Source organism: Thalassophryne amazonica, chromosome 19 (genome assembly GCF_902500255.1).
Source record: "Thalassophryne amazonica chromosome 19, fThaAma1.1, whole genome shotgun sequence".
Classification (NCBI taxonomy): Eukaryota; Metazoa; Chordata; class Actinopteri; order Batrachoidiformes; family Batrachoididae; genus Thalassophryne; species Thalassophryne amazonica.
In genome coordinates this window covers 40190264-40216844 of record NC_047121.1, presented here as the reverse complement: position 1 = coordinate 40216844, position 26581 = coordinate 40190264, and the positions used below count along the sequence as shown (strand labels likewise).

Below are 26581 nucleotides of genomic sequence, written 5' to 3'. Positions count from 1 at the left end.
AGCTGCACCGTGACAGTGGCTGGTCTCTTCAAAACCGCTTTACGTTTATATGCATGTCTCTCATATATTATGTAAAAGCTAATGGGAAATAAACACTTCTAAAACCAAAAACGCTGTTTTTGGATCCTAATAACACCTCTGAATTTATTTTGCAGACATTAGCATGGTGACGTCACAGGCTATTAGCTAGCTGCAAAACTCTGTTTCATTTGTGTGTAAATATATCGTCTTTGTCATATATTATGTAAAAGATAGGGAGAAATAAATACTTCTAAAACCGAAAACACCATTTTTGGAACTTAATAACACCTCTGAATTTATTTTGTGGATGTTAGCATGGTGATGTCACAGGCTGTTAGCTGGCTGCAAAACTCTGTTTCATTTGTGTGTAAATATATCGTCTTTGTCATATATTATGTAAAAGATAGTGAGAAATAAATTAACCTAGCCGACACATATTCTCATCTATTTACCGATTAGAATATGTGTATACGCTTACTTGCAGCATTTGCGCTATTACCGAATTGCAGATTTAGCTTTAAATGCTATACATTAAGCTATTTATACAATGCATAGTCTCCCTAAAAATGATCTTTTTTTTATGGAAAAACATCTTAAAACAGCTCGGATTTCTCGTTGTTTATTGGTCAATGGTGACATCTTTTTTTAGGTGTCACATGTTTTTTTTTTCCATGATCAGCTGAATTAGTTTCTATCAGTAAGAATACAAGAAGAAAATAATACCCCTTTAGGTAGCTTCAAAATATGCTCCATTATCACCTAGAGTTTTCAAATGTGCCACACTGCAACATTCCCCCAGTTCGGTATCTTCGCTCCCTCACTATTGTCTTCAAACTCAATTTTTCTCCAAATAACCCTGATATTGAGATGTTTTTTTGTTTGTTTGTTTGGTTTTTTTTGCAGTTTGCAATGAGAGATTTCACCAGAACCAGGCAAATTTGATCATACAAGTGCAGTATTAACACTGTGCTCCGGACTCCTTGTATATGGTCTTGTTGTTAACATATAAACAAATTAAGTGCTGGGGTGCCCTCTTATGTTGTTGAACTTGTTGAGCCTTATGTGCCGCCTCATTCCCTTCAGTCTTGACTTTCAAGCTTATTTCTATGGTTTTAACGTAAAAAAGAATTCGGCAGGCTGCAGAGCTTTTGCTCATCACCCTTTGTTTTTGTGAAATAGGGATAGTTAGGAAATCAGTTTTAATTTTTTTTAAAGGTGTTATGATTGATTTTTCTGCCACTAGATGTCAGACTTGTATCAGTCTTCAGGACATAAGCAAACCATCCCTCCTCTGCCACTTTTAATCAACCTCTTCTCCTGCTATGAATGTGTAAAATGATATTCATAACACCTGTGTCAGCTTAACAGAAATCAATCAATCAATCAATTTTTTTATATAGCGCCAAATCACAACAAACAGTTGCCCCAAGGCGCTTTATATTGTAAGGCAAGGCCATACAATAATTATGTAAAACCCCAACGGTCAAAACGACCCCCTGTGAGCAAGCACTTGGCTACAGTGGGAAGGAAAAACTCCCTTTTAACAGGAAGAAACCTCCAGCAGAACCAGGCTCAGGGAGGGGCAGTCTTCTGCTGGGACTGGTTGGGGCTGAGGGAGAGAACCAGGAAAAAGACATGCTGTGGAGGGGAGCAGAGATCGATCACTAATGATTAAATGCAGAGTGGTGCATACAGAGCAAAAAGAGAAAGAAACAGTGCATCATGGGAACCCCCCAGCAGTCTACGTCTATAGCAGCATAACTAAGGGATGGTTCAGGGTCACCTGATCCAGCCCTAACTATAAGCTTTAGCAAAAAGGAAAGTTTTAAGCCTAATCTTAAAAGTAGAGAGGGTGTCTGTCTCCCTGATCTGAATTGGGAGCTGGTTCCACAGGAGAGGAGCCTGAAAGCTGAAGGCTCTGCCTCCCATTCTACTCTTACAAACCCTAGGAACTACAAGTAAGCCTGCAGTCTGAGAGCGAAGCGCTCTATTGGGGTGATATGGTACTACGAGGTCCCTAAGATAAGATGGGACCTGATTATTCAAAACCTTATAAGTAAGAAGAAGAATTTTAAATTCTATTCTAGAATTAACAGGAAGCCAATGAAGAGAGGCCAATATGTGTGAGATATGCTCTCTCCTTCTAGTCCCCGTCAGTACTCTAGCTGCAGCATTTTGAATTAACTGAAGGCTTTTTAGGGAACTTTTAGGACAACCTGATAATAATGAATTACAATAGTCCAGCCTAGAGGAAATAAATGCATGAATTAGTTTTTCAGCATCACTCTGAGACAAGACCTTTCTGATTTTAGAGATATTGCGTAAATGCAAAAAAGCAGTCCTACATATTTGTTTAATATGCGCTTTGAATGACATATCCTGATCAAAAATGACTCCAAGATTTCTCACAGTATTACTAGAGGTCAGGGTAATGCCATCCAGAGTAAGGATCTGGTTAGACACCATGTTTCTAAGATTTGTGGGGCCAAGTACAATAACTTCAGTTTTATCTGAGTTTAAAAGCAGGAAATTAGAGGTCATCCATGTCCTTATGTCTGTAAGACAATCCTGCAGTTTAGCTAATTGGTGTGTGTCCTCTGGCTTCATGGATAGATAAAGCTGGGTATCATCTGCGTAACAATGAAAATTTAAGCAATACCGTCTAATAATACTGCCTAAGGGAAGCATGTATAAAGTGAATAAAATTGGTCCTAGCACAGAACCTTGTGGAACTCCATAATTAACTTTAGTCTGTGAAGAAGATTCCCCATTTACATGAACAAATTGTAATCTATTAGACAAATATGATTCAAACCACCGCAGCGCAGTGCCTTTAATACCTATGGCATGCTCTAATCTCTGTAATAAAATTTTATGGTCAACAGTATCAAAAGCAGCACTGAGGTCTAACAGAACAAGCACAGAGATGAGTCCACTGTCCGAGGCCATAAGAAGATCATTTGTAACCTTCACTAATGCTGTTTCTGTACTATGATGAATTCTAAAACCTGACTGAAACTCTTCAAATAGACCATTCCTCTGCAGATGATCAGTTAGCTGTTTTACAGCTACCCTTTCAAGAATTTTTGAGAGAAAAGGAAGGTTGGAGATTGGCCTATAATTAGCTAAGATAGCTGGGTCAAGTGATGGCTTTTTAAGTAATGGTTTAATTACTGCCACCTTAAAAGCCTGTGGTACATAGCCAACTAACAAAGATAGATTGATCATATTTAAGATCGAAGCATTAAATAATGGTAGGGCTTCCTTGAGCAGCCTGGTAGGAATGGGGTCTAATAAACATGTTGATGGTTTGGATGAAGTAACTAATGAAAATAACTCAGACAGAACAATCGGAGAGAAAGAGTCTAACCAAATACCGGCATCACTGAAAGCAGCCAAAGATAACGATACGTCTTTGGGATGGTTATGAGTAATTTTTTCTCTAATAGTTAAAATTTTGTTAGCAAAGAAAGTCATGAAGTCATTACTAGTTAAAGTTAATGGAATACTCAGCTCAATAGAGCTCTGACTCTTTGTCAGCCTGGCTACAGTGCTGAAAAGAAACCTGGGGTTGTTCTTATTTTCTTCAATTAGTGATGAGTAGAAAGATGTCCTAGCTTTACGGAGGGCTTTTTTATAGAGCAACAGACTCTTTTTCCAGGCTAAGTGAAGATCTTCTAAATTAGTGAGACGCCATTTCCTCTCCAACTTACGGGTTATCTGCTTTAAGCTACGAGTTTGTGAGTTATACCACAGAGTCAGACACTTCTGATTTAAAGCTCTCTTTTTCAGAGGAGCTACAGCATCCAAAGTTGTCTTCAATGAGGATGTAAAACTATTGACGATATACTCTATCTCCCTTACAGAGTTTAGGTAGCTACTCTACACTGTGTTGGTATATGGCATTAGAGAACATAAAGAAGGAATCATATCCTTAAACCTAGTTACAGCGCTTTCTGAAAGACTTCTAGTGTAATGAAACTTATTCCCCACTGCTGGGTAGTCCATCAGAGTAAATGTAAATGTTATTAAGAAATGATCAGATAGAAGGGAGTTTTCAGGGAATACTGTTAAGTCTTCTATTTCCATACCATAAGTCAGAACAAGATCTAAGATATGATTAAAGTGGTGGGTGGACTCATTTACTTTTTGAGCAAAGCCAATAGAGTCTAATAATAGATTAAATGCAGTGTTGAGGCTGTCATTCTCAGCATCTGTGTGGATGTTAAAATCGCCCACTATAATTATCTTATCTGAGCTAAGCACTAAGTCAGACAAAAGGTCTGAAAATTCACAGAGAAACTCACAGTAACGACCAGGTGGACGATAGATAATAACAAATAAAACTGGTTTTTGGGACTTCCAATTTGGATGGACAAGACTAAGAGACAAGCTTTCAAATGAATTAAAGCTCTGTCTGGGTTTTTGATTAATTAATAAGCTGGAATGGATGATTGCTGCTAATCCTCTGCCCCGGCCCGTGCTACGAGCATTCTGACAGTTAGTGTGACTCGGGGGTGTTGACTCATTTAAACTAACATATTCATCCTGCTGTAACCAGGTTTCTGTAAGGCAGAATAAATCAATATGTTGATCAATTATTATATCATTTACTAACAGGGACTTAGAAGAGAGAGACCTAATGTTTAACAGACCACATTTAACTGTTTTAGTCTGTGGTGCAGTTGAAGGTGCTATATTATTTTTTCTTTTTGAATTTTTATGCTTAAATAGATTTTTGCTGGTTATTGGTAGTCTGGGAGCAGACACCGTCTCTACGGGGATGGGGTAATGAGGGGATGGCAGGGGGAGAGAAGCTGCAGAGAGGTGTGTAAGACTACAACTCTGCTTCCTGGTCCCAACCCTGGATAGTCACGGTTTGGAGGATTTAAGAAAATTGGCCAGATTTCTAGAAATGAGAGCTGCTCCATCCAAAGTGGGATGGATGCCGTCTCTCCTAACAAGACCAGGTTTTCCCCAGAAGCTTTGCCAATTATCTATGAAGCCCACCTCATTTTTTTTATTAGAAATAATAATAAAATAATAATAATAATAAAATATTTATTTTATTAGAAATAAAGGTGTTTTATCTACTATTAGTAAATGATATGATGTATTTTAATATCTTTCATTTGTGTGTTTTTTTTAATTATGAGCTTATGTGAAATATTATATTGAAAGGCTTTTTTTAGATTTCCAAGTCATGTTAGTGATTGGAATGCGATATACAAGTGAAATTTATAATTATTATTTATTTTGTTTGTTTGTTGTATTATTACCTTTCCTACTGACATCAGTTTGTGCTATTAGTTGTTTTCATTTTCTGGCTGTAACGATAGTGTTACAGACTGTAGTGGAACATTTCAGTTTCTTAATTTGTCAGCACCCACTTGTTTTTTGGCATTTCATTTCACAGTGTTTAAAATTTGCTGAAGGTGCTGATTAATTAATTTTTAGGCGGCATTTAAACTTAAAATGCAAAGTCCTGAATCGACAGATTAAAGCAGAGAACTATTGTACGTTTTAGGACCAAGAGGAGCCCTTTCGAGTGGGTAGAGTTATACCGCCTGTCATTTTGACACGAAAAGAGCACACAGCTGTTCAGTGGCATCTGTTTAGGATCCACTTACACATACTGACACACAATCACACAACTCTTTGTACACATATTTCTGGTATAACGTGCAGTGCAACAGTCGATGAGGCGTTGCACACAAATTGGTGGGAACTAATTTTCATTTGGATGAGGGACTCGACATGACTTTTGATCAGGCGTTTGAACAAGGCCACGGTCATCCTGATTTATTGATGGACAGAAAAAAGTGATTGTGTAATGTTTACCCCTGCAGCATAGGGATGAGAAGTGCCCAGAAAGAAGACAATGTTATTGTGGGATTCCTGTGTAACACTGGCTGCAATACAGAGATCAGTTGTTCCTGAGATCTCAGTGGAGCATTCAAAAAGGAATTACCCTAAAAATCAAATGACTCATTTTTCTGAAAACCATGAACTCATAAAACACACATGCAGAGAATAATACGTGCAATCACTGTCAGCAAATCCTTTGTGTCATATTTCCCTGTTACCCATCTGTTCTTCATACATCATTGGCAGAACTGCATGAAAGGTTTATATAGATGTGAATTGCATATAGGAACATCAGGCAGGATGGCAAGAACTCCAATACAAATGATGGGATGTAACAAAGCTACTATAAAAATGTAGGATGAGAGGTGTGCCTTCAGTCAGACAATATAACTCAGAGAACGTAGCTACTCTGGTTAGCTGTGGAGGCTAACACTTACCGACACGATGTCGCCCATCTGCCTCACCTTTTCTTCTCCACTGGGAACCAAAAAAAATATATAGTTTTTGTGACTGCTTCGGTGATTGCAGCCGAAAACAAAACAGTACACCATTTATCCGTGTGAAGTTATGCTGTGTATATATTGCACAACGGAGCGCAGGTCCCCATAAGTGGTCAGATCCCACAATATCACATAGGGTTCAAACGAGACTTCGGTGCCCTATAGAACAGACTTCAGCACATAGAGAATATTAGCTAGAGTGGCATGGTGGGTTAGTGGTTAGTTCTGTTGCCTCACAGGACGAAGGTGGTGGGGTCAATTCTCACCTGGTCCTTTTTGTGTGGAGTTTGCGTGTTCTCCCATGTTCGCATGGGCTTCCTGCAGGTGCTCAGGCTTCCTCCTACTTCTAGAGACATGTAGGGTAGGTGAATTGGTGATTCTAAGTTGTCCTTAAGTGTGCATGCATGTGTGAATGTGTTTGTCCGTCTATATGTAGCCCTACAAAAGACTGGCGTCCTGTCCAGGATGTAACCTTGCCTTATGCCCTATGTTTGCTGGGATAGGCTCCAGCCCCCTTGATTGGAGTAGGTAATAAGCCTGCCATGTTTAGGTTTGAGCAGACAAACACATTTGCAGCTCCTCTGACCGACCAAATCCAATTTGAGTATTCCGTGGTTTCCAACATCTTTCTTTGCAAGGCATACATTTGCTCCGAGATGTTATCCAACTTACGTCTGAGTTCAAGGGTTAAAACAGGCTGAGACTGTATCGTCTTGCCCAAGTCATTAATCATGACGAACAGGTGAGGTTCTGGTAGCAGTCATCTTGCCAATTCTCCGGTAGGTCAGGGCAGCACATAAACCAATAAGCACCAGCCCTCCCACAATAAAACCAAATATAAATAAATCTTCGACGCCCTCCACAGAGAGTGGTACTTATGTACGCAACACGCCGCTTCTCCCAGGTGTCGAGCACATAGCCCACAGGGTAGGTTCCATCTGGGCACGCAAGGTCCCCCAGCCCTGGTTTCCTTGTTGAAAAAATGGTGTCAATAGCGTTCAGAGACCAGCTGATCAATTCCATGGTTAATCCAAATATAGTTCGAAGAATTCACAGTCTGGTGAAGTTGGGACTTTTGAAGGTTGGAGCAGAGATAGAAAAGCACAGAGGGAGAGGAGAGAGGAGGAGATGCGACTGCCCTCGCCGGAGTCTCAAGCACGACATGTGCTTGGGACACCATGCTTGGGAGAATACATGTGCTTCATGTGTTTCTTAGTAAAATTCAACCTTGTGTTTTAGGAGTTTCATTGTCATGCACTCTGTAATGGTGCTAGAGGACACTAAATGCTCCCACTTCTGCAGTTCTGCAAACCCATTGTAATCAGTTTTCCACTTTGCCTGCATCGTGTGCTGTGAAATCTGCTCCACAGTATGTTTAAGCAGATGGCAGACATGTGGTCTACTGTCTTGGTCTTTGGGTTTTTTTTTGTTTTGTTTTTTGCTGGGCAATTTTAAAATATGTTGCACCTGTGTGTCCTGAGGGATGTCCTCTTGCACGCTCAGCACAGTGACCAGCTTTAGACTGGTGATGTTTGGCAATGAAACCATTCTGACTTGATCCAACATAGCTGAACGGAAGGGTAAACTGGGCCACCTGGCACATATGAAGTGTACTGACTAATTAAAAACGCAGCTGTTTATAGTTACTATTTGTGACCAGTTATCGCATGCGTGTGTATCTCAGCTGTACATATGCATGATGACTCAGTCGACAATATTGTATGCACTTCCAATTATGTCACAAAATAGGATGGACTTGGGGTGTTGTTAAAACTGACAACTCATAAATTTCAGATATGTTACTGCAGTATTTTCCCACGTTTGCCTTGGTCAGGCCCCACAAAGCAACATTTTTCCAGTGACATAAAATGCTTTTTGGCAATGATAATTACATTTTAATTGACAAGCATTCAGGTCCCATGATGACACTTTCACAGTAAAGGTGTTTGCTTTGCTGCTGATTTTGTTTTAAAATGTGGTCCTGTGCAGGCCTGATCCCTTCAGATCTTGGAAGTTGAGCAGAGTAGGTCCTGATTAATACTTGGGAGACAATTTAGGATTTATTCCATGTAGAACTAGAGTCTGGCATTTGAATGTGATCCCCGCACTGGCACGCAATCTGGTGTACCAATGACATAAACATAAACACATAGTAAACTGTGCGTGAACTGCGCGCGGCTACGTGCCAGTGCGCAAACAAAATTTTGAAATGTTCAAAATTTCTGGCGCACATTAATTTCGTGCCACTTGCATGAACTAGTCATGTACATTGTGCAACCTATTCAGAAACACCGTGTCAGTGTGTGTCATTGCACGCAGGGCCTCTGAACGATTATGACGAGATGTTAATCCATTACAATATATATATTATAAATAATTACCTTTGATGGAAGATTCCAAATGTGTTCTCCACCGCACGACGTGCACAAGACAACCTGCAGCTGTATGATGTGTGTGATTTTGGGAGTGATGAGAGAATGGTTTCATCAGTTAAGTTCTGAGAGCAAATGCATCATCAGCTACAAAATGTTTATTCTATATAACGTGGCATCAAGCGGGACGCATTGGCACAACGAATTGCGCGGCAGTGTGGGTATAAAATTCATGCACGTGTTAAACTGTCAAGGTGCCTGCAAACATGCCAAATCCCAGTGTGCATCTCTATCAGATCCACCGTGGTGACCCTGAGAAACTGAGGGCAACTGAAAGCAAAAAAAAAACAAAAAACAAAAAAGTTGTCAGCAGAAGGTTTACATATTTAAATTTACTACGTGCAGCAGCTGATGTAGGCAGAACTGTTCACAGCAGCTTGCACTGGACTCTCATTAATTTAAGTGTACTTTCCAAAAATTTTAGTCCCAGCGGCCCCCAGCTTTGAACCGGCAACCTGCCGGTCCTATATATAGTAATGGTAGGGGAAACCCTGTAATGATGGAGCAAACAGGAATACTTCCCTTAAGTCTTGCTGCTATTTAAGTAAAATGACTCCATGTCCACAGATGGAGCCACAGGTGCTGTGCCTGCTGATTCTTCAGTCCATCCCAAATTACCTCTGAAAATATTTAAGCTAATCATTCTCGCTCACAAGCACACTCGTCCACTTCCCATATGCACCAAAACAATTCCAGAGTGAAACGTTTAACAACTGTCCAGTGGATAACTTGAGTTCCATGCAGCGACTGAACTTCAAATTACTACACACAGATACGCAACATGGCTGAACCCCTTCCAACCCCCAACCCAATACTCAGGACAGCCGCTTTGCTCTGTCTGTGTGTGTATTTGTGTGTGTGTGTGTGTGTGTGTGTGTGTGTGTGTGTGTGTGTGTGTGTGTGTGTGTGTGTGTGTGTGTGTGTGTGTGTGTTTGGCTCATGTTTCTTCATGCCGTTTGTCAGAGCCCAGCTTGGAGCAGCAGGCACCAGTGAGCCTACACCAAATACATCTATCCTGATCAGTCAGAGGGACACCAGACGTTTTCTACCCAAGAAAGGCACCATCTTTGGGGCAGCGATTGACCATAACACAGCTTGGTTCCATGGTTCTTCCTTCCGACTTGCACAAATACACGGAAGTCTTAAGGGGCATGACTTTGCACAGATACGCTGCGGGATTAGTGTGGTAAAGTACACCACGCTGACGCTACCTATGAATGGAGTTTGGCAGAAGGACTTTCGTAACATGGGGGAATCTACATTTTGCATCTGATCATTGAGGCAAGACAGACAACCCTGGATTTTTCTATGCATTTTCTTGGCCATGTTATGGTTTATCTGGGATATCTGAGCTGCTAAGTGTACTACTTCACGAGCGCACAAGCTATTTTTTGCACCGGTTGGTTGTGCGGTGAAGTGGACTGTGGTTGTTGTGTCAGTAGTTGCGCCGGTGGCCGTGTCTGCTAGTGGTGGGTTGTATGTCTCGGCCTCCACCATGATGATCAAGGAGACATCGTTACGCCTGGATCCTGACCTGAGGGGAGAATTGGCCTTTCTTGCTAGGGGGTGTGACTTTGTCCTTCCGTCACGCTTCAAGAAGAGGCTGAAGTCTTTCCAGCAGCAACAGGTCAGTCCGTGCAGTGAGCAGGACGGGCAGTGTGCAAGATGGGACATGCAGAATACAAATGTGCAAAACTGTTCCCACACATTCTCTCATGCACAATATGTTGAATACACACGTCGTGTTGCTGTCATACACACAGGGTGACATGTGCAAGACAACAAACTATTCTGAGGCAGATACCAGCGGGATATTAATAGGGAAGGATGTGCAGGAATAGAGCGCTAGAATAAACGCTCTGAAGGAAAGTAGGAGGGGGAGGAACGCTACAGCTGTCCTGCTCAATACACACAGCATACAGGCTCTCAGACACACATCAAATACACACAAAATCTCATGGCATCAGGAAACTCCTACTATTGGACTCTTTTCATTTGAGCCTTGCTCATTAAACACTCGCTTGCTGTCTTCTTGCACATGTTGGTTGTGGAGATATTTGTAACACAACTAAATGCAAATAACTGCTTCCTGTTCAGTCTCATTTGTCAATAAAATATCAAAATTTGAAAAGCCAATCGGTGTTGACTCTCAGAAAGAGATGATTTTACTTATGTGGTCTATTATCATTCGCTACAAACATTTATGCAGTGTTTTTCGAAAACATTTACGTGATGTCATTCATTTGATTAAAAAAAAAAACGTCTAATATGGTTTGAGGTGTAGCATCAGCCTAATACTTGCATGTATATATTTGGCAGAAAACTACATTTAATATTTGCTAAAATACACACGACCTACAGTTCAAGTAGATTATTACAGTTACAGTAAACTATTATGCCAACTGTTGCTTAAAGATGTCTTAAGCTATTCAAATCTTTAATGAGACCTGCGATGGACTGGTGTCCTGTCCAGGGTGCATTCCGCCTCACGCCCTATGACTCCTGGGATATGCTCTGATCCCAGACCTTTCATTGGAGTAAGCAGTTTGAAGATGATTGAGTGAAATTGTTTAATGAATTAGCAGTTAGCAGTCCAATTAGCAGTCCTGAAATCAATGCATTTTATTATTTTTTTGCATCATTTACTAAATGCCATTATGATTTCATGCCATGCATTGCGAAGCTAAATTATGATGGGCTACATTAATGTGACTTAAATTACAATACTAGCATGTTTGTGTGATATATTACAGGGTTTATTCTATTTGCTGTCATTCTTGTACAGTTTGTTTCAGCCAGAAACTTCACGTGTAAAGTTGCATTAAACAGTAGGTCCCTTTTCAACGCTGGAACTCAGCCTACTTCCCAGATGCCGTGAACGTTTACAGGAGTAGCTCTGTAATTGGCCTTTTTGGCCATTGTGTCTCCTTTGTGGTGAAAACCTGCTGGGCTCTGTAGAAGTGTATTCTCGCAGTCGGTGTGATGTCACACGTGGCATAATTTCTAGGCGCCATCTTTGTTTGGGAGAAACGTGAGCTTGTCCGCAAAGTTCGTTGCTTCTCTACTTCCAAGTTTGTTTTTTTGATGATGTATCAGTACAAAGAGAATGTGCCACCTGAGGCATGGAATCGATATAGAAAGAAGCTGGAGTTGGCAGGAATCCGAAAATACCCATATAAGATTATTGCGGACAACTGGTTAAATGATCCTAAACAATGGCCAAAGATGGATTACAAAGGCGTCTATACATACTTCAATAAGAGTCCTCGTGAGTATTCTTATATATATATATATATATATATATATATATATATATATATATATATATATATATATATTAATAATTGTATCAGTTAAGCCCCAGTTACACGGTACTAACGATGGACACCGAAGCCAAAACAAAACAAGAAATATGGACTTATGTTGACTTTTGGAGACATCATTTAACCATCATCCAGCTTCGTTTCTGTAGCTGGCGCTTTATCAGAATTTTCAAACTGTTAAAAAATGTGAACGGATCCTGACGACAACCTCAGTTCATAAATCTTAACACAAAAAGTACTTACAAGATGAAATGGACAGAACACAGATAGCAGGACCAGACTTGGGATTCCATTGTTTCTTTTTGTTGATACTCCCATCGGTGTTTACAGTGGCCCTGTTGATTGCAGCGAGCCATTTCTCACACCTGCATTTCTCAGATACTATAATATAGAACTGCCGTTTGGGATAACTCTTGGTTGGCTGTACAACCCGGAATACAACAACTTTTGGGCATTTTTGTGCTGCTTTCAATGCTACAGAAGTTGCGCAATTCCCCCAAACTAAGATGGCGGCTCGCTTCCGGCTAAGAAGTTCCCGGATGACCGACTGTGAGAAAGCAGTAACGTAATGATTCTGCGCCAGTTTCAGTCATAATGTAGATTTTCTTATTTCTCCTTGAGGACTTGAGTCTTTCTGGACTTTGTCTGTCGAGAAGAATGCCAACAATGCCTGTACCTCCTTGTCAGTCCATCTGGCTCCATTGCTATTCATTCTGTTTTGGTTCTTCTCTTGAGTTGCTTGTCTGGCTTTGGGCTTGCTGTTGTCTTCTTGTCTTGTCTGAGTTAATGACTAATCAGCATCAAACCCCGCCCAACGGTTTTCTAGGGCCACTTTGAAGTACTGCACCTACCTCAGAGCAGGGGCTTATCTCACTGCTGAAAAGGGAGCAGTCCCTGTGGTGGAAACACATGCAAAGGTGTCAGACCCCCCAAAATGCCTTGCAAGTTCCTGCAGTGGAAACAGGCTTTATGTGACCAACCACAACTCTGTTACCATATGTCCATTCCCACTCATAATAACAATAATAATAATAATAATCTTTATTTAACCAGATAGAATCCAATTGAGATCGAATTCTCTTTTACAAGGGTGACCTGGCCAAGAAAGGCAGCAGTACGTGTCATGACGGTCAGTTTAACATCATCATGAGAACATTAATGACAAATAAAATACAGTCATCATGGTCATAGTGAATTGTAGTGATGGGAGGTCTAAAACAGATTTGAATTTATAAACACGGGCATAGTGCAAAAGAATTCCATTCGCGATCTCCTAAGATGGAGTGGAAGGTGTTCAGTGAGGTCAACCCAGACAGCTTCAACTTGGATTGGAGAACATTCCATCAGATGGAGCAGAAAAAAATAAAAGCTTTCTTTCTCGCTTCACTGCAGACACGAGGTACACAAAAGCCTCCATTTCATGCATTTTTTTCTTTTTCAGGTCCAGGCCAAATCAGAGAAGAAGCCAAACACACTTACTCCAGCACCAGCTCCATCCTCCGCCACACCTGCCCCCACACCCCGCTCACCCAGCCCTCCTCCTGCTCCAGTGATTGTAACCCCTCCACCCCCTGCTATCAACATTCCCAGATTCTACTACCCTCATGGATTCCCAACATTGGGGTCAGCTGCTAACCATGAAGCAACCATCACTGCCATCGAGACCGCTTTCACAGAGTTTGAGGAGGAAAAAACTGATATATATGAAATGGGAAAGATTGCAAAGGTAAGCAGTTCTATCAGTGATACAGTGACTTGTAAAAGTATTCAGACCCTTGGTATTTCACGCATTTTAATTTGTTTATGGCATGTTAAATGCAAAAAGTAAATCGAGCTTCTCAATATAAAAAGTTCTAAAATTAGCTTCCTTAGACTCAAACTGAAAGTTAATCTCTACAACTTGATATAAATTAAATAAAAATATAAAAACCAAGATAATGGGTTGCATAAGTAATCAGCCCATTTGGTATGCAGTAGTGTTCCGAATAATAGTAGTGCTATGTGATTAAAAAGATTAATCCAGGTTTTGAGTATATTTCGTATTGTTACATGGGAAACAAGGTACCAGTAGATTCAGTAGATTCTCACAAATCCAACAAGACCAAGCATTCATGATATGCACATTCTTAAGGCTATGAAATTGGGCTATTAGTGGAAAAAAAAGTAGAAAAGGGGGTGTCCACAATAATAGTAGTGCGGCATTCAGTCAGTGAGTTCGGCAATTTTGTGGAACAAACAGGTGTGAATCAGGTGTCCCCTATTTAAGGATGAAGCCAGCATCTTTTTTTCTAACTTTTTTTTACTAATAACCCAATTTCATAGCCTTAAGAATGTGCATATCATGAATGCTTGGTCTTGTTGGATTTGTGAGAATCTACTGAATCTACTGGTACCTTGTTTCCCATGTAACAATAAGAAATATACTCAAAACCTGGATTAATGTTTTTAGTCACATAGCACTACTATTATTCTGAACACTACAGTAATACCTGTAAATAATCAGTTTAATTGCCAGTTTTCTTCAAACAAGTCAGGGGATGGATACATCATCATTTGAAACATTATTAGTGTTCAAAAAGTCCACTTTTTTCTCCTGTTTGATGTATCGGTTTCCTTAGTCCTGCAAATTTGGCACACAGCTTTACCTCAGTGCATATTTGTTATCATGATCTCACCAGATCTCTGAAAGTTACTGGGGTTTAAATCCCCCACACTTTTTCCCAACTGGATGTACAGCCACATTGCACCTATATGACAGATCTTCTTGAAATTTGGGACGTCATGTTGGCCAGTGCAGATTTAATTTTCATCACAATCCTTCCAGAACTATGAATATTAATGGGTTTTAAACACACACACACACACACACACACACACACACACACACACACACACACACACACACACACACACACACACACACACACACACACACACACACACACACACACACACACACACAGTTTCCGTGTCGTGTTGGATGTAATTTGCCACACTAATTCACCTTGCCGATATGTACTATGGCTTTCTCTGAGTTGTAATATTAAATGTAGTAGAAACGCCTTGTGAAGTAAGAGTTCTTTAAATGGTAATAGTAATAATATTGTCTGGAATAGTGGCAGTCTAAACTAAGAAATGAAATGTCCAAAATGTCCTTGCTTCTACAACCCCTGGCAAAAATTATGGAATCACCGGCCTCGGAGGATGTTCATTCAGTTGTTTAATTTTGTAGAAAAAAAGCAGATCACAGACATGACACAAAACTAAAGTCATTTCAAATGGCAACTTTCTGGCTTTAAGAAACACTATAAGAAATCAGGAAAAAAAATTGTGGCAGTCAGTAACAGTTACTTTTTTAGACCAAGCAGAGGGAAAAAAATATGGACTCACTCAATTCTGAGGAATAAATTATGGAATCAACCTGTAAATTTTCATCCCCAAAACTAACATCTGCATCAAATCAGATCTGCACATTAGTCTGCATCTAAAAAGGAGTGATCACACCTTGGAGAGCTGTTGCACCAAGTGGACTGACATGAATCATGGCTCCAACATGAGAGATGTCAATTGAAACAAAGGAGAGGATTATCAAACTCTTAAAAGAGGGTAAATCATCATGCAATGTTGCAAAAGATGTTGGTTGTTCACAGTCAGCTGTGTTTAAACTCTGGACCAAATACAAACAACATGGGAAGTTGTTAAAGGCAAACATACTGGTAGACCAAGGAAGACATCAAAGCATCAAGACAGAAAACTTAAAGCAATATGTCTCAAAAATCGAAAATGCACAACAAAACAAATGAGGAACAAATGGGAGGAAACTGGAGTCAATGTCTGTGACCGAACTGTAAGAAACCGCCTAAAGGAAATGGGATTTACATACAGAAAAGCTAAACGAAAGCCATCATTAACACCTAAACAGAAAAGAACAAGGTTACAGTGGGCTAAGGAAAAGCAGTCGTGGACTGTGGATGACTGGATGAAAGTCATATTCAGTGATGAATCTCGAATCTGCATTGGGCAAGGTGATGATGTTGGAACTTTTGTTTGGTGCCGTTCCAATGAGATTTATAAAGATGACTGCCTGAAGAGAACATGTAAACTTCCACAGTCATTGATGATATGGGGCTGCATGTCAGGTAAAGGCACTGGGGAGATGGCTGTCATTACATCATCAATAAATGCACAACTTTACATTGATATTTTGGACACTTTTCTTATCCCATCAATTGAAAGGATGTTTGGGGATGATGAAATCATTTTTCAAGATGATAATGCATCTTGCCATAGAGCAAAAACTGTGAAAACATTCCTTGCAAAAAGACACATAGGGTCAATGTTATGGCCTGCAAATAGTCCGAATCTTAATCCAATTGAAAATCTTTGGTGGAAGTTGAAGAAAATGGTCCATGACAAGGCTCCAACCTTCAAAGCTGATCTGGCAACAGCAATCAGAGAAAGTTGGAGCCAGATTGATGAAGAGTACTGTTTGTCACTCATTAAGTCCATGCCTCAGAGACTGCAAGCTGTTATAAAAGCCAGAGGTGGTGCAACAAAATACTAGTGATGTGTTGGAGCGTTCTTTTGTTTTCCATGATTCCATAATTTTTCCTCAGAATTGAGTGATTCCATATTTTTTTCCCTCTGCTTGGTCTAAAAAAGTAACCGTTACTGACTGCCACAATTTTTTTTTTCCTGATTTCTTATAGTGTTTCTTAAAGCCAGAAAGTTGCCATTTGAAATGACTTTAGTTTTGTGTCATGTCTGTGATCTGCTTTTTTTCTACAAAATTAAACAACTGAATGAACATCCTCCAAGGCTGGTGATTCCATAATTTTTGCCAGGGGTTGTATGTGAAATCAGTATTGATGCTTTAGTGTGTGAAGGTGCCACAATACTTTGTTCCTTACACCTTCCTGGAAGGGTGAAACATCGAAACGCATACCATGTTTTTGTATGTTGCTCCCTGATGAAACACTGTGGAGAAGCACTGAAGTGCTTTCCAGTGTAATGTAATCATAGTGCCACTTGTGTTACTACTCAGGTATGTGGGTGTCCGGTCTACTGGAAGGCCCCTATGTTCTATGCAGCAGGTGGTGAGAGGACAGGTTTCGTCTCTGTTCACTCCTTCATTGCAACCTGGAGGAAGTAAGCCAACATGCACGATCATTTAATGCAGTACTTCATAATATGTCATGATTTTGTGTTGATTTAGCCATGCTTTATCATCAGATTGTTGCACAGTTGCCACGATGATGCCTCAAGGTTTATTTACCTGTTGGCGAAACCAGGCTGTAACTACCTAGAACAAGAGGATTTTATTCCTCTTCTGCAGGTGAGGATATTATTTTGTGTGGGTCATACAATGTTTCACTAACTCACATTTATGATTAATGCTACAATATGAACACCTTCATTTTATAAAGCTCACTTCAAGGACCTCACAATCATTGGTGATTTTACAGTAGATTTTACCAGAAAACTGTATTTACAGTTTAGTAGGTAAGTATTTTGGCATTAACACACTTTAAAGTTTTTGCTGTAGGATGATAGTGAATGTGGTTTGGTCTCTGTGGTTGAAGGTCACCCATGCCAACATTCTCCATGTACATGCAGATTTGTGCCAAGAAGGACATCTGGCAGAATGAACAACACGCAAATCAATACCTGATCTGTTATGGCGACCCCAAGTGAAATAAAATAGAAAGCAATAATTAGTACACCACTACAATAGGGTCGAAATTACCCATTCAAGATGTGATTGACGTATACATTCACCTTGAACAAAAATATCTCATTAACCATTATGAAATTATAGATATTTTTACACACAGTACCTCCATTTTCAGGGAATATTCCATTTTGTACGCTTGAGAAGTTCTTGGGTTCCTTTGGCAGTATGTTTTTTTTAGTTCTGATAACTTTCAGTCCTCTAACATTTTTTTGATGGTAAAGTGAGCAAAGTTTAACAGTCAAAAACGTTTATAAACCCTAAAATCAAACATTTTAGTCCCTGTCATGTGTAGATCAGTGGTTTATGGCAGACTGGCTGTCGCTTGTTGATGACATCATCATTAAGCGCAAGAGGTGATTGGCCGGTCGACACAGCGAGCATTGTGGGTAGTGTAGTTCAAGCATAATTTTAACATTATTTTATTTTATTTTTTTGTGGCACGGGATAATTTAATCACCAAGACTCGGTGAGAGAGAGATCTCATGGTGCAGCTGCAAGGACTTCTCTTCACCGTTTACACACCGTTTTGGATAATCAGGACGCTTTATGCGGAATATTTTCTTCAGAATTTAATTAATCCTACTGAAACTAACAGGTAAGGATTTATATTTACTGTTTGTCTTTTACTCTGCCAATCGATGCATAATGGACGTATTTCAGTTGTTTAAGCCGCAGGGTTCAAAGCGTGTGAAAAAAGCAGAAGCTTTTAGTTCGTAAATGACGGCGTATATAATACCGAGATAAACTGTGACTTCTACTACTGTGTTTTACTGCTTTTGAAAGTTGATGACAGTGTTTGGGGTTTTATTTTTTATTCATTCATTTTTCGTGCGTTCTTTGTGTTTGTGATCCTTGACCCAGAAGCCCCTGTGGCGCTTAAAGTGAAACTGGTGTATTTAATCTGATGTAGCCACATCCGAATAAAAGTTATCTGTTATAAAGATAATTTTTTTAGCACTTTATCAGTTTAGTGTCATAAAAGATAACGTTTCAGTTATCGGATTAATGGTTATCGAAGCTAACTTTTTGGTTAGCTGTGCCCACCACTGATATTTGACAGATGATGTGGTATACTTCAGTTCATGAACTGTTCCTTGTGTTCTCCATAGGGTACTGTTCTCTTCCCATCATTCCAGTAAAAGTTCATCTTGGTTTTATCTGTTAAAGAATGCTCCAGAAATAGTCAAGCTTTTCTAAATGTTTTCTGGCAATCTAAAATCTTTTTTCTTCAGTATTTAGCATTTGGTCCTAAACCCTCTGTCTTTACATTCATGAAATCACCTCTTGATTGTAGACTTTAACTGATACAACTACATCCTCCAGAGTGTTCTTGACTTGGCTTGATGTTGTGAAGATGTTTTTCTTTACCAAGGAAAAATTTTTTGGATTGTCCACTTTAGTTTTTTGCTGTAGCTGGTCACCAGCACACACCTGGCCTCGAACCCTGGCCTATATATATCAGCAGCCTTATCCTATCCCACAGAGCCACTGTTCATTCTTCTATTTTAGAATGTACCACATTGTTGATTTGGTCCTTTGATTTGACATTACTGCTGTCTGTCTGAGAGGTTTGTTTTGTTTTCATCTTAATTATGACCTGTGCCCCCCCCCCCCCCCCCTCCGCTTGCATAAAGACCTTTTTGAACTTCATAATGAAAGTTTCAATAAGCAGCGACCAAATGCAACTTTAGCACTTCATATCCAGTTAGTGTGCTCTGGAATAACACAGGAACAGACTACATCCAGCCAGGAAACTGCTTGTCCAGTTGTCCAATTGCTTATGGGCTTGGAAAATGGAAGGACTGTGTATAAAAATGACTCTAATCCCTAAATGGTTAATATGATCTTTTTGTTAAAGCACATTGTGGCAGTGTACAGAGGAAAAATAAGGAAACGAGGCAGTGTGCTCATACTTACTTTCGCAATTGCATTTATTGATGTTTTTGTTTGTTTGTCTGATTAGGACATCGTGGATACACACCCTGGCCTGACATTTCTGAAGGATGCTCCCGAATTCCATTCCCGCTACATCACAACGGTAAAATAGCACTGCCCTACCATATGTTACATTTGGATCATGGCTGCTCAAAATCTGACCTCCCAGTTTTGCTGAGCAGCTTTGCAGAAGTGTCCAGTATCAGCTGTCGTTTTGACGTGTTGCATTTTCAGAAATGTTAAGTGGAGCGTCATTAGCGTTTAGATTACCACGGACATTTCACTTTTTATTTGTTGTGTGATACTGTCGATTGAGCTCTTCATTCATTTGCAATATTTTTATCTCAGGTTTGAGAGGAAAAAGTGTCTATAGGGACTACATTTTTAAAGTGCTTTACAGTGATGCCTCACATTCACTCATTCACAAAGCAACTTGGGGATTAATGACCTTGCGCAAGGCACCTGAGTGATTTTCTGCCCTGACGGGGATTTGAACTGTGGATCCATAGGTCATAAACCCACCATTACCTACTCCAGGCATCATGCATGTTGCTTTCCACAAGAGAAGGCGAGGGAGCATGGCTCCTCCTCACCAAAAATGTGAAAATTTGAAGGGAAACGAAATTGTGGCTGGCAATGGCAAAATGCAGTCTGCAACCTCACCACTAGATGACACTAAATCCTACACACTGAAGCTTTAAAATAAATCTCATTTTCTTTGTTTCTCCGACTTAACGTCAAACCATTTTTATTATTTTGATTTGTAGCTCCTCCTGCAATTAAAAAAAGTGACCTCATTAATAAACAGTGATGCCGGTAACGCGTTACTCTAATCTGACCACTTTTTTTAGTAACGCGTAATCTAACGCGTTAATCTTTCCAAATCAGTAATCAGATTAAAGTTACTTCTTCATGTGACTGTGCGTTACTATTATTTTTCATTGTGGGTCGATAGCAGCATTAAACTTGGTCCGTGGGCAGGAGGTCGGGGTTCGACTGAACTGCCCACTTTCAGTGAGCTGTGAGCTTTTCATCCACGGTTTTTTGCAGCTGCTCGACTCGTCGTCTCCTCTTAAAGCACGGTGATCAGCACACCTGCACTGAGCTTTACAAAGACATTTTTATACTTTTTTTCCTCCTTTATTTAGGGCTGAGCTGAGCCGCTCTGTATCTGCACGTTAAAACAGCTGATCCTCCGCGACGCGTCAACAACTAACACTATTTTCCACTCAAATGCACCTAAACTCTCTTTCTGAGGACCACATGATGTGAAAACACAATAAAACTTTCTTACCTGTAAATCTGGTCACGTTTTCTGCATAAATAAATGTTATCCATTCTTTGTGCTCAAACGCCAAAGTAGGGGCGAATCCAGATGGAATGGGGGCGTGGGGGAGGGATGTGCCCCCCTCACAACACCCCTAGATTAAAGGTCCAGTTTTGAAGCCTTTTTTTACTACAACTACTAATACTACTTAAAATAATATTAATTTCGACAAGTAAAATATTTAGAGAGAATTTAAATGTTAGAAAAATGCTAGAATGAATTTAATAGTTACATTTATAAACAATGTAGGTTCGAAATTGCAAGTTTTACTGTTACAGTGCTGTCAACAGTTAAATATGAGGTCAAGAAAGAGGTCTTTATTTTACTTTTTATAAAACAAGTATTTATTTTCATTGAAGTCAAGAAAGGGTGACTATAAAGTAAGTTTTGGCAAAACAGGTATCATTGTCATGTTGAGGTGGCAGAGGGTTGTTGTCGGCAGCTGGGAAAAGTAACTAAAAAAGTAACTAGTAATCTAACTTAGTTACTTTTACAATTGAGTAATCAGTAAAGTAACTAAGTTACTTTTTCAAGGAGTAATCAGTAATCAGTAATTGGATTACTTTTTCAAAGTAACTGTGGCAACACTGTTAATAAATTACCTCATTATCTATCAATCTATCTATCTATCTATCTAATTATTAAATGACATTACTGTATATAAAGTAAGCACTATCTGTTCCTTTTCATACGTATCAGGGGAGTTTTTATTGTAATAACTGCTCGGAGTTTGCATTGTCAGCAAACATTTTCTAACTTGAGCTGCAGGGTGCTGTGTGTTTATAAATGTGATGATGAGTTTCAACATCATCATCATCATCTGTGTGGAAATGGAGAGATGCAGGAAGTGCTTTGCTGTGTCAGCATGTGATGACATAATGGAAACTCTGACGCCCCCTACAGCCTACTGAACTCACCACCTTCTCTTCCACATGCCCGTATAAAGACACTTTTTCAATTTAGGCCAGATGACCCATTAAAACAGGAAATGCGTGCTAATCTGCTCCTAAATCTCTGTGTGGAACTAAAATTCCACAAAGGCCAAGCTGTAAATAGAACTTAAAACACCTTTTGTATCACTTAAGAGCTTGATAGTTTTATCTGCTGTATGTGTCTGCAGTTACAAGTATTTGCTTTTTGTGTAATTTGTGTTTATTAAAGATAGGTCTGCTTGCAAAGTGTCTTGTTGCACTTTACAGTGTGCGGTGGTTTAATTAGCTCACATCCAGTGGTGGGCACACTTCCGATAATCCGTTAACAGATAATTATCGAAGATAATGTTTTCATTATTGGATTATCTTTTTAGATAACTTTAAAAACCATTATCGGACTAATTATGTTCCGATGAATTGTCGTCCGACAACTTTCAGACTGATAACATAGTAAACCAAGCTGAACAGCAGCAAACATTTTTAAAATTTAAAATCAGTTGAGACCTACCTGTTAAAAGTTTCTTAAGAGATGTATAGTTCTACCATCTGCGATTAACCTGAAACTCGGTCCAAAAAATTCTCACACGAATGAAAAATCATCTGAAAACGGGCCAAAACTCGCACAGTGTAAAGCCAACATTTATGTGTCAACACAACATTGAGTGCACGTTTTACATCATAAAACGTGTGCACATCATAAAACGTGTGCATGTCACTAATAAAACGTGTGCACATTCTCTCCACATGCAAAACATTTTGCGATGACACTTCCAGGGCTCCATAAAAATGCCTGTTTTTACAAATAAAACATGGAATATTTTACAAAAGCACATTTATCTGTAAACGCCAACACACGACACACGTCACATTAACGTGTTGGTTTACATAATGAATGACTGAACCAATCAGTGTTTAGCAGAGGCACTTTTACCCAGAATCCTTTGCGATCTGTCTGTGTTTGTTACAAAACCTCAGAATTAGTGCATTATTCAACATTAAAATATATATGTTATATTTTAACTTTGTACAAATGACAGAATTGACATTAATGGAGTTATTCTATCAGTATTCACACAAAACCATAAGTCAGGATGCCTTTATTTTTCAAGACCTCCGCCTGACCGGTGCATTGTGATTGGTAGAGAGCTGGCTTTGTGGCTGCTCTCAGGGTGCTTCGGTGCTTCGGTGCTTCGGTGCTTCGGTGCTTCGGTGCTTCGGTGCTTCGGTGCTTCGGTGCTTCGGTGCTTCGGTGCTTCGGTGCTTCGGTGCTTCGGTGCTTCGGTGCTTCGGTGCTGTAGCTGTGTAGCTTCCAGCAGGGGCAGCCTGTTCAAACGTAGAAGTGCTGACTCATTGTTTGGGTCTTTTGTCGCTTTTTATGCTTCCAAAAGCGATCGTGGTGTTTAAACTCAAATTCAGCTTGTTAGCAGTTGCAAATGTACCAGAGACAATACTGGAATTTATTGGTTATCTGTAACTTCCGATACATTTTTGGGTGGTTCATCGGTTTATCTTTATCAAAGATAACTTTTCAGTTATCTATCTGTTATCGAAGTTAATTTTTTGGTTATCTGTGCGCACCACTGCTCACATCTGACTTGTATTCCAGGTGATCCAACGAATATATTACGTGGTAAACCGTTCGTGGACGGGCCGTATCACCATGATGGAGCTGCGCCGGAGCAACTTCCTGCAGACTCTGGCCCTCCTGGAGGAGGAGGATGACATCAACCAGATCACCGACTACTTCTCCTACGAGCACTTCTACGTCATCTACTGCAAGTTCTGGGAGCTGGACACTGACCATGACCTCTACATTGACCCCAAAGACTTGGCCAGATACAATGACCATGGTAAAATATTTGAACCACCTGTGTATTTGCAAATTTCCTACAGTGTTGTAGTACTGGCTCTCCAACCATTTATTTATTACGTCCACAAAGGACATAATAATATCATCAGCATTTATTTATTTGTCTGTCTGTCTGTTAGCAGGATTATGTTAAAACTACGGCACAGATTTTGACAAAGTTTTCACCACAGATACATATTTGGCCATGGAATACTCCAAATTTGCACCACAGATAGATATTAGGGCATGAATTTTGGAATTTTGGAGGTGATCCAGATCCGGATTGGTGGATGTCAGAAATCTGAGATTGCTTTTTTTTAGAAGTAGATATTAGATTTTATTATAAGAAAATAGACTCATCCAGCAACTGTACTTTTACATATTTTTACTTTTACTCAGACAAGGTTGTGACTGTGACAAGTTGAGGTATTTGGTGTCTGTTTGTATCTTAAATAATCTGCCTTTAACTAACAGAAGAAGTAGATGGCTTTTGGCACTGTGGACAGAAAATTTTCATCAAATTGAACTTTTGCTGTCGACCACATGCTGCTGTTAGCACCCTGACAGCGTCATCTGGTTGTTTTAATGTTAAATTAAATGGAAAGTGTGGCTTCCCGTCAACCAATGGTCCACTAATTTACAAGCGCAGTATTATAGTGCCCTTTATAGAAACCCTTTCTAATTACAAAAACCTTTTGGTTAAAAAAGAAACAAAATCCAGAGTGAAAGACCAAACGTAATGGATTCTATTAAAAGCCACACCCACGCTTTTCAGCAGTCTGTGATTTTTTTTTTTTTTTTTTTTTTTTTTAATTCTGACAAACCAACAAAAACAAAATATACTATTTGTGTGGTGGTGTTGGCATTTTTCTCTCTCTATTTATTGATTTAATATTGTTTGAATTACTTTTAAAAAAAAAATCAATAATTCTTTGATTTGTAATCTGTGTGATTTTTTTTTTTTTTTTTTTTTAATTCTGACAAACCAACACAAGCAAAATATAGTGTTTGTGTGGTGGTGGTGCTGGCATTTTTTTCCTCTTTAGTTATTGATTTAATATTGTTTGAATTACTTTTTAAAAAATCAGTAATTGTTTGATTTTCAATCTGTATGAATTTTCTTTTAAATTCTGACAAACCAACAAAGCAAAATATAGTGTTTGTGTGGTGGTATTGGCATTTTTTTCCTCTTTATTTATTTATTTATTTTTTGAATTACTTTAAAAATGTTTTTTATGATATAGAAGACAAATTATTATTTATATTTTTACCATGTTACTTTGCTGAAGGGGGTTGTTTTGAATGCCTATTCTAGATTTTTATTTTTATTTATTTATTTTAACTACTCTTTACTATAATGAAATTTTCAACTTTTTGGCTTCTTATCACCAATGAAATGCCACAGATTGACTTGAAACTTTACACAAAGTAAGATAACTCCATGGTTCAACCATCTTCTCAAATGACCTGAATCAAGGTTTTGGACTCAATTCGGGTAATTTTATCAACCACATTCTTTAGTGTGGTCTCATGGAGCCACTATAGTCTCCTGTCACTGTCTGTTAAAAGTGGAATCTGCAATCGCTGATCTCAATTATTATTTTTCTTTCTGATCTCTCACAGCATCCTCAAACAGGATTATTGAGCGATTGTTTTCAGGGGCCGTCACTCGGTAAGTAGAACTGCACACAAACACGGAGGAGTTAGCTGGTGTCACAGTAACGGCAGCGTTGAATGTGACTAGCTGTGTCTGACTCTCTTCCAGCGGTAATGCTGTGCAGAGAGAAGGCAGGATGAGCTACGCAGAGTTTGTCTGGTTTCTCATCTCTGAGGAAGACAAGAAAAATTCCACCAGGTAATGATGCCGTCTGACTGAGTACATCTTTGTATGTTTCCCACTGCTGCACCCATCAGTTATACCTTACAATCGTGTTGCCCGTGGGGATCCACCGTCTCTAGATTGAGTAGTGTTTATAAAATACGTAGCTGACATTTTTCAAGGTTGGCAATAAATAAGGCAATGAGTTGGAATGACGTGCGAGTCCAGAATGCTTTTAGAACCTTAGACCTCAACAATTTTTAGAAGAGGAACTCAACCCTTTTATTTTCTGTTTATTATGTAATTTTTAATGTTAATTTGCTGTCTTAAAGTATTTATAAATTGTTTAGGTTCTTGTTATCATATACACACTATTATTATTATTTTAGTTTATATAACGGTTGAGTGGATCCTTGTCATTTGATTGGTGGTTTGTTTGTCACATGACATAGATTATTCGTACCATTTGCCATTGTGCCATTGTGCCATATTGCACCATTTATGGTGCAATAGTTCTTTTTAGCGTACAATTTTGGTACTATATGAAATGTGCTATTGCACACCCACATCACCATGCATGCTCACACTGGGGGCAGTCTTTAGCTAAACATGGCGGAGTTTGTTTTGCTGGTAAAGGAGCTAATAGACTAAACACAAAAATAACAAATCCACTATGCCGTAAGCCGTCTGGAGGAAGGAAGAGCTGTTAGGATGAAGAGGATGAAGTTAGGATGAAAAGCTGGACACATTTCCCATGAGATGTTTCACTGGAGTGAGGAAAGCATACGGCAGTCTGTACACAAAATGGCATCACAAACTACATCGTCAGGATTGTTTTTTG

The 26581-nt window shown here is 39.3% G+C and overlaps 1 protein-coding gene across 2 annotated transcripts in view; it reads left to right on the top strand.

The window, feature by feature from the left end:
• The window catches only part of ppp2r3a (protein phosphatase 2, regulatory subunit B'', alpha), a 59544-nt gene that overhangs the window by 29480 nt on the left and 3483 nt on the right, over positions 1-26581 (top strand). The window contains exons 1-8 of one of the 2 annotated variants that reach the window (XM_034194869.1): positions 9786-10448; positions 13586-13870; positions 17189-17292; positions 17377-17479; positions 19842-19916; positions 23679-23922; positions 25545-25593; positions 25687-25776. In XM_034194869.1, coding sequence (XP_034050760.1) covers positions 10317-10448; positions 13586-13870; positions 17189-17292; positions 17377-17479; positions 19842-19916; positions 23679-23922; positions 25545-25593; positions 25687-25776 — 1082 coding nt within the window. In that variant the 5' untranslated portion in view covers positions 9786-10316. Of the gene's footprint in view, positions 1-9785; positions 10449-13585; positions 13871-17188; positions 17293-17376; positions 17480-19841; positions 19917-23678; positions 23923-25544; positions 25594-25686; positions 25777-26581 lie in introns of those variants that run through there. The other variant, XM_034194868.1, reaches the window with a different exon arrangement.